Raw genomic sequence first — 8,512 nt, 5'->3', positions numbered from 1 at the left:
AAGCATCATGATGTGGGGCTGCTTTGCTGCCTCTGGGCCTGGACCTCTTGCCATTGTGGAGGGGAAATGAATTCCCATGTTTATCCAGGTGTCATACAGGATGATGTCAGGGTGGCTGTCTGCAGGCTGAAGCTGCATGATTAACATTAAAGTACATTAAAGTAAATCTACTAAATGGCTTTGGAGACACAAAATCTGCCTTTTGGAGTCGCCCAGTCAGTGCCCAAACATCTTAATAGAGATAAGGTAGAATGTCTTCAAGAGAGCCATTCACACCAGATGTTCTAAGAATAACACTGACCTGAAGGTGTTCCATAAGGAAAAATTGTGCAGATTTCAAATCAAATCAAATCAAATTTTATTTGTATAGCGCCAAATCACAACAAAGGTCATCTCAGGACACTTTACAAATTAAGTTCTAGACCTTACTGTTATCAATATTATTACACAAGGAAAACCCAAACATATCCCCCTTGAACAAGCACTTGGCAACAGTGGGGAGGAAAAACTCCCTTTAACGGAAGAAACCTCCGACAGACCCCGGCTCTTGGTGGGCGGCCTTCTGCCTCGACCGGTTGGGGTGAGTGGATAGAGGAGAGACAAAAGAAGAAAAGCAACAAGACACAACAATCAAACACTGATCAGGTCGATGTGGCTGGTGACTGCTCGTCAGAGATGTAGAGCTCCAGGGCAACCTGCAGAAAGGCACAGGGAGTGAGAGAGGGCAAACTATGGGTGTGAGGAGACACACAGTAATGTGTAATGGTGGCATATAGAAGCATAGGGTGAGGTGAGGAGAGGAGAGGAGAGGAGATGAGAGGAGGCGCAGAGCATCACGGGGCCCCCCAGCAGCCCAGGCCTATAGCAGCATAACTAAGGGAAGGCTCAGGGTCACCTGATCCAGCCCTAACTATAAGCTTTATCAAAAAGGAATGTCTTAATTCGAATCTTAAAGGTAGAGCGGGTGTCCGCTTCCTGAACTGAGACTGGGAGTTGGTTCCATAGGAGAGGAGCTTGATAGCTAAAGGCTCTGCCTCCCATTCTGCTTCTGTGGACTCTAGGAACCACAAGTAAACCTGCACTCTGAGAGCAAAGTGCTCTGTTAGGATGATAAGGCTCTACGAGGTCTTTAAGATACAATGGAGCCTTGTCATTAAGGGCTTTGTATGTTAGGAGAAGGATTTTAAATTCTATTCGGAATTTTACAGGGAGCCAGTGGAGAGAAGCTAATATGGGAGAGATATGATCTCTCTTGCTAGTTCCTGTCAGTACTCTGGCTGCAGCATTTTGGATTAACTGGAGGCTTTTTAGAGAATTATTTGTCAGGTTTTCCCGGCTGCACTTTCCTCTCTTACTTTTTCTCACTCTGGTTTTGCTTCCTCACCCTGATTACACAATCTGGCACACCTGCCCCACTTCCCCTGAGTGTCACCAGCTGCACCTTATTAGTTGAACACTGAAAACATGCATATACAAACATTCATTGTAGTATGTGTGATTATCTGTTAACTCACTACACTGACATGTTACATACTTTCCCGTCGTCTATTTATTCCCTAAAAAAATGAGGATCTGACAAACAGCGCCCCCTAGAGGCTTTAAAAGCTTGTAAAAACCTTGGGCCCGGGCCTACACATAGCAGTCTGTCTGTTCCCAGACATGACCTATCTGGCACATGCTGTGTCCCAAATCTGTCTATTCCTCCAAAAAGGTCTAAGTGCGGAGCCAAGGTCCCTACTAGAGTTTAATGTTTCAAGCCACATGTGGCTGACACCAATTTGGAACGCTCTAGCTCCTCCCTAAAATAACGTATCATATGCGGTGTCCAAAATCTGTCCGTTCCTCCAAAAATTAACGTACGTGAGAAACAGCGCCACCTACAGGCTTGAGTTTTTACACACCTATTCGTCCTCAGGGTCTGCACATGCACAGCAAATTTCATTACTCTAGCTTCTCCATAACCAGAGATATGAAATATGCAATTCCTCGAAAATGTCCATAGGGGGCGCTATCCATGAAGACAAATTTGTCTTTGGAAAACAGGTAAGTGAGTCCTCCTGTGTGTATTTGTAACGTCTTTGACTTTTTTTCCCACAGAAGGTTCCTTGGGGAAGGTTTGTCAAGTAATGATACAACTGTTTGATTAGTGTACAACTCTTGCTTTTTCCTGTTTGCCTGCAATCAAATCAACTGAGAGCTGCTTTCTGTTGTCCTTCTGTTTTAAGAATAAGGTTTTGTTACATTACAGCTATGCAGTTACATACACAGGTACATTCAGTTCTATCACAGACAGCGGGACAGGAGCGTGCAGCTTGGATTAACTGCAAGCGGAGGCTGTCGGTTGGTAACGCACACTTCAATCCATCAAATGCTAATATCTGATGATCGGGTCAAGCTACGCACTTGATATTATAAACACAGGTAGGTGCTTTTGGTCCAAATGTGCACAGAAAGTTTCCTCACTCTAGCTCAGAGCAGTACGATGTTATGAACTTAATATTGGTAGTAGCACCGTTACTTTCAGAAATAGCGCTCCATACACGGACAAAATGTGTTGCCTGGTACGGCAAAAGTAGCGGTCCAAATCAGTCACAACTTCATAGCTAAGGTTCAGGGAGGACTACAAACACTACACCTGCCCAGATTTTGAATTAGACACAAGCGTTTTAAAGATTTTAATCAATATGAGGAGTCGCGTTCGTTTGAAAGGCGGAGACCAGCGCTCTATAGCTCTGACAGGGCAGATGCTACTTATCATAGGCTGTCCCACGATCGGCGCCACCTACACACATGAAATTGGAGATGCTGGCAGGTCCTTTTGGTCCAGACATACACAGAAGGTTTCATCCCTCTACCTCCAACCAGTAAGATGTTATGAACTTATCAATAATGGTAGCAGCAATAGCAGTTGGCTGCTAGCTGCTACTGCTGCTGCTGGTAGGTCCTTTTGGTGCAGACATACACAGAAGGTTGCATCCTTCTACCTCCGACAAGTCAAATGTTATGAGCTTATCCTATATGTTTAGCTTGTTGCTAAGCGGAGAGAAATGCAATGTGTCATTGCGCCAGAGTGTCCACAAGACGGCGGTACACCATGGACTGTGAAATGTGTCATTGCAGCCTAGTGTCCACCAGATGGAGGCATACCATGGAATCGATAGTAGACAGCAGGTGGCGGTAATGCACCTTAGGTGGGCTTGTAAAGCGCCAGTGTACTTTACACGAAGAAGAACAACAACCAATAGGAACAGAGGACTTCAGACTACAGAACGGAGTGACGTCGCTGCAGTGGGTGTGCTCACAAGGGACCAATGGGAAAAGAGGAGCGCCATTTCTGAACGGAATGACGTAGGGAGGGAGTGACTGACTGGCGCTCATGGGAAATGGATTTTCATTCAAACAGGTAGAGGATGTCTTTCACAGTCACTGAGCATCTACAGTTGAATGCTTTTTCATCAAAACACACTATGCTCTGAAGAAGCCTGACTGCTGAACAAGGATGACATAAGAAGAGGCTCCGTAGCGAGGTAAGCTTATTTTAATTTATTTTGAACGAGGCAGCGAGCGGATCACTTAGCCTAGCCGCTAGCGTTAGCGGCTAGCGGAGTGAAAACGAAGCTCAGTGTTTTAAATCCAGCTCATGATAAATCATGTCAACCGCTCAGTTCCACCGGCACCGTGTTTAAGCTCAGCTCAGTGGACAGTGAATAGTTTGTGAACGCTTTTAATCCATTTTGTACACGTAATTTAGCTCGTTCCTTAGCGCAGAAATTCAATGTGTAATTGCCACCAATAGGAGAAGGGAGGAAGTGACATGGCTGCAGCGAGTGTTTTCGCAAGGGACCAATGCGAGGTCTGCGTTTTTCAAATTCAGTGACGTGGTATCCGGTAACGCTCACAGCAGATGGCCGGCGGTTCATTCAAACAGAGACAGCGCTGCAGACCGTGCACAGCGTCAAGCCTTTTTGAAGCTGAAAACATTGGACTTTTCGGAACCAGCCTTGCTGAAGAACGATTATAGCAGCACAGAAACGCAAGGCGAGGTAAGCTTTAATTTGTTTTAGGCGAGGCTCACTTCATAACAACATTGAAATAGGATGCTAGCGGGATAGACACAGCTCTTTATTTAAAATGAAAGCAATAATAATAATAATAATTCAGGACAACTGTTTAGTTCGTGTTACACGGTGTTTGAGCTCAGCTGAGTGGCCACTGAAAACCTTTTGCACGCTTTGAATGCGTTTTAGGAGCCAGTTGTGGCTCCGTAGGCTTGCTAGAATAGCTCTAGAGGCTACTTCCGGTTTGAGCAGCCGACTGCTGGCGGGGTTAAAACGAAGCTATTTATTGAAAATAAAACCAGCAATAATTTAATGACAACTGCTTAGTTCGTCTTAGACCGTGCCTGTGCTCAGCTGAGCGACCTGTGAATCATTTTTGAACGCTCTGAATCCATTTACAATGCAACAGTGGTCCTGCTAACAGCTAGCCACAGCAGCTCTCTGATGTGTTTTGAGCAGCCTTCATCATGCCAGCTGTATAGGAATTTGTGGAGGAGTACAGAGCTTGTGTTGGGTTAGGTTATTTGATTGTTACTAAAAGCCTGCACTTGTGTTGTTTCAGATAAGCAGGATGACAAGTGCAGACACCGGCCAGAAGCTACTGTGTGACCGAAGAAACAGAGGTGATGTCCTACAGCTGTGGAATTGGCAAGGCGGTGACCGACTGCTCACGGTGAGTACTGCTTAGTTCTAACACAACAAGTGGCTGCAGAGGTGTGGGTTAGGGTTAGCTAACAGCACCATGGCACTCTTTGGCCTTTTGCTAGTCTCATAATGTGCTTTACTGTACTGTTCGGCTTGTAGTGAGCACTGCTGCTAAAATGGATTACCTACTCTGTGTGTGTGTGTGTTTCTCATCAACTGTTTAAATTCCTGAAGCAGCAGTCTTGCTAACATCTGATTTCACTTAATGTATCGACACTGCTGTAGCATAGTGTGTGTTTCAATAACACTACCGTAGCCGCAGAGAAGAAGAAACTAATTTTTGGAGCTAAAACAAAGTAGCTATTAGCATCATTGTCAATTCAATAATGCAAAAAAAAAAGGAAATTCTCTTCATTTTTCCTCTGACATCTTTGGCTGTGTGTTTGTGTCTTACATGAGATTACTATTTGTAATAAAGTCATTGTGCCCATCTTGTTGCAGATACTCTGCTAAGCTGGCTGACAAGTGTGCACGGTGGGCAAGACAGACATGCGACTGAGTCAGCGCAGGCGTGAAGACGCGCGGACGATCGGCACGGACGCCACATGCGCAGCTGGAAGAACTGCCGACGGTGAGTACTGCTAATTCCTAACATGGCAAACCCCACAACTGAGAAGTGCTTAGGTTACAGCGCTTCCACTATTTGCTCTGCACATTCCCACTGTGCACGCATGCATGACCAACACCTGTGCATGTGTGTGTCTGTGTTGCAGGTCAGAGCTGATGCCACCAAGAGCACATTATGCATAAATTCCTTCTGTAATACTTTTGAAATATGTCTGTAACCTTTTAAATCTACTACTTTTTAAGAATTAAAACACTTCAAAGTTGTAATACTTTGAGCATGTATTTATTCAGCACTTAGACATGGAGAGGCCTGCAAGCTCAGGTCCTCTACCAGAGGCTTGAGGGTCCTGCACAGTATCTTAGCTGTTCCTAGCACTGCACTTTTATGGACAAAGATCTCAGATGTTGTTCCTGGGATCTGTTGGAGCCACTCTCCCAGTTTGGGGGTCACAGCCCCCAATGTTCCCATTACCACGGGGACCACCTGTGCCTTCACCTTCCACATCTTTTTAGCTCTTCTTTCAGCCCTTGGTATTTCTCAAGCTTCTCGTGTTCCTTCTTCTGGATGTTGCTATCGCTTGAGATTGCTACATCTATCGCTGTTATATTATCATTTGCTATATTACACAGCCTTATGTTGGTTTACTGTTTACTTGCCCCTTGCATGGTACATACACATTGAGAGCCGATGTACCATAGTCAAATTCCTCATGTGTCTGACACACCTGGCCAATAAAGCAGATTCTGATCATTGTGGAATATTGATGAGGAAAACATTTAATTGAATCCATTTAAGATGAGTCTGAAACAACAAAATGTGTAAAATTTAAAAGGGTCTGAAAACTTTCCATACTGACTGTATATCACTGGCACTCGATGTTAAAAAATGTCCTCCTGGGATTTGCATGTCTGTGTGTCTGCATTTTTACATGTGAGATCTCATAGTTGTGTGTTTGCTTTTATGTTAAACTTATGTTTTATATGTTAAAATATACACTCTGTGGGTAATTTGAAATGTATTTAATAATTACATTTAAATAAATAAATGGATTTAGTAAAGATAGATATCTGATCTATTAGTGTTTGACATGTTCTTTAAATGATCAGTGCTTCAGTGTTTTGCAGACATTAGTGTGTTTAAGTACCTGAAAGTGAATGATCTTGGCATATGTTTCAGAGATGGACTCTGCGTAGAAGGGTGTGGTCCCCAGCAGCATTTCATAAGCACAGATACCCAGAGCCCACCAGTCACATTCAGGACCATAACTTCCACCTTCTTCTACTGCCCTTAAAATCTCTGGAGACAAATAGTCAGGTGTTCCAACTGCTAGGGACGAGTAAGCCTGCAATGAAACCAATAGGCTAATGGGTTTTCAAAAACATCAACATGTACAGTGTCTACAGGTATTGGTTTTCTTTCCCTGCATTTGTTCTGTTGTGTGAAACTATCACTGAAATGGGAAAATGCTAAAATCATGAATTGCCAGATGTCTGGTAGTTTTCTTCTCAAAGCCTAATCTTTTTCAAGAAATTTAAAAGTGTCTACTCTCACCAACCCATCCTCTAGGAGCCTCAGACACGAACCAAAGTCACCTAGTTTGATGTGTCCATCAGATGTCAGCAGGATATTGTCAGGTTTGATGTCTCTGCGTAAGAAACAGGGTAGAGGGGGCATACCGTATGTCATTGCTAAAGTTCACTTTTCATAAAGGACCTAGATACTTATTATGCAGCTTGTCATAGCTGCAACTGTCCACCAAGTTCAAAGTGTTTATTTGTCATATGCGTCAATGTGGAAACGTGTTTCCCTGTACAATGAAATTCTTACTTTGCCATCCACATGAATGCCACAAAATATAAATGAAATATAAAGTAGATAAATAAGTAACACAAAATCTAAGGCACTTTAAGCAGCAAATGCAGCAATTTAATAAAAATATATAAGAATAAAACAGAGAATGTATGCTGCACGGGAGCCACATGTGCAGCAGTCAACAGTCAATGTGCAATTATGCATGTGCAAACTGAGAATGTAAACAGTACATCACGTATTTCCTGGTAATAAACTCCTCAGCTGTTTAAGAGTCTGATGACAGAGGGAAAGAAAGAGTTTTTCAGTCTAGTGGTGTTATGTATTGACATTTCTGAGTAGTTAGATTTATTGTGAAAAGGGTATGATGTTATTTCCTGTTGAGGAAGGAACACTTTCGAGTGACGCTGTACACTACGGTTTTGTTTTTCTGTTCTGAAGAGTAACACATGAGCACACAAGTTGCACCCGTCTCTGTGTCTTCTTTATTAGTTAGTACTACCCACCAAGAAAAAAGGGGTGAGTACATAACAAAAACTGGTGACGAGCATAATGTGCCCATACATCATGTTTGTTTTGGGAGACGTGTCGGCCTGACAAGTTTTTTTTTTTTTTGTGGTATGCTGTGCATCAGAGGTATTAGTATTACTACTTCGTTACAGCACTTAAGTATTTTTTGGGAGTATCTGTACTTTACTTGAGTTTTTAAAATTTTGTGAACTTTTACTTCACTACATTTTTGGGAGTATCTGTACTTTACTTGAGTTTTTAAAATTTTGTGAACTTTTACTTTTACTTCACTGCATTTCCTAAATAAAATGTGTACTTTTACTCCGATACATTTCCACCTCTGCCTTTCCGTTACTTACTACAAAATTAAAAGGGAAAAAAAGTCACGGTAAAGTAGGTTTCTAACCAGTGATGTCAGGTTACAGTACAAGCACAGGCCTGTCTGGTGTAAACAGGTGCAAGAAAGTGGCTCCTCGCCAAAGCTCTGTCATGAAAGCTGCCCTCTCATCGAGCACCACAGGTGCTGGCCCACCTACACCTACGTCTCCAGCAGACTCAGATGACCACCCGTGGCCATATCTGCAAGAGATGTTTTCATTTCTTGGCGTGAAGGATTCCTCATACCGAATGAAGTGCCTCCTATGCCTGGCGAAGGACACTGAAATACTGGCTTTCAAAAAGTTAATTAAAGTCATATGTGATTAATATATTAAACACTTATTAGCAAATGTTATGTCATTACAGTGGGCTGTCTAATTGTTTTTGCTAACATTAACATTAGCTGTAAACGAAGCTGAGACGTCTGGCTAACGTGGTTATTAGCTAACGTTAATTAGTCACTGGTCACTTAGCTAACGTTACG

General features: G+C 43.0%; 1 protein-coding gene and 1 long non-coding RNA gene across 4 annotated transcripts in view; one reads left to right on the top strand and one right to left on the bottom strand.

Moving 5' to 3' along the window:
- Positions 1-8,512, bottom strand: part of dmpk (DM1 protein kinase) — a 61,438-nt gene that overhangs the window by 15,752 nt on the left and 37,174 nt on the right. For all 3 annotated transcript variants that reach the window (XM_020621759.1, XM_020621760.1, XM_020621761.1), the window contains exons 6-7: positions 6,883-6,976; positions 6,476-6,673 (exon numbers count right to left, since the gene is read on the bottom strand). In XM_020621759.1, coding sequence (XP_020477415.1) covers positions 6,476-6,673; positions 6,883-6,976 — 292 coding nt within the window. The remainder of the gene's footprint in view (positions 1-6,475; positions 6,674-6,882; positions 6,977-8,512) is intronic.
- Positions 3,571-5,567, top strand: LOC109972714 (uncharacterized). The gene is made up of 4 exons (XR_002276737.1): positions 3,571-4,043; positions 4,621-4,731; positions 5,205-5,334; positions 5,477-5,567. It is a non-coding gene; the product is annotated as an uncharacterized LOC109972714 (long non-coding RNA).

Source organism: Monopterus albus, unplaced genomic scaffold (assembly GCF_001952655.1).
Source record: "Monopterus albus unplaced genomic scaffold, M_albus_1.0 scaffold267.1, whole genome shotgun sequence".
Classification (NCBI taxonomy): domain Eukaryota; kingdom Metazoa; phylum Chordata; class Actinopteri; order Synbranchiformes; family Synbranchidae; genus Monopterus; species Monopterus albus.
Note: the sequence above shows the minus strand (reverse complement) of the source record. Positions and strands in the feature narration are given on the sequence as shown.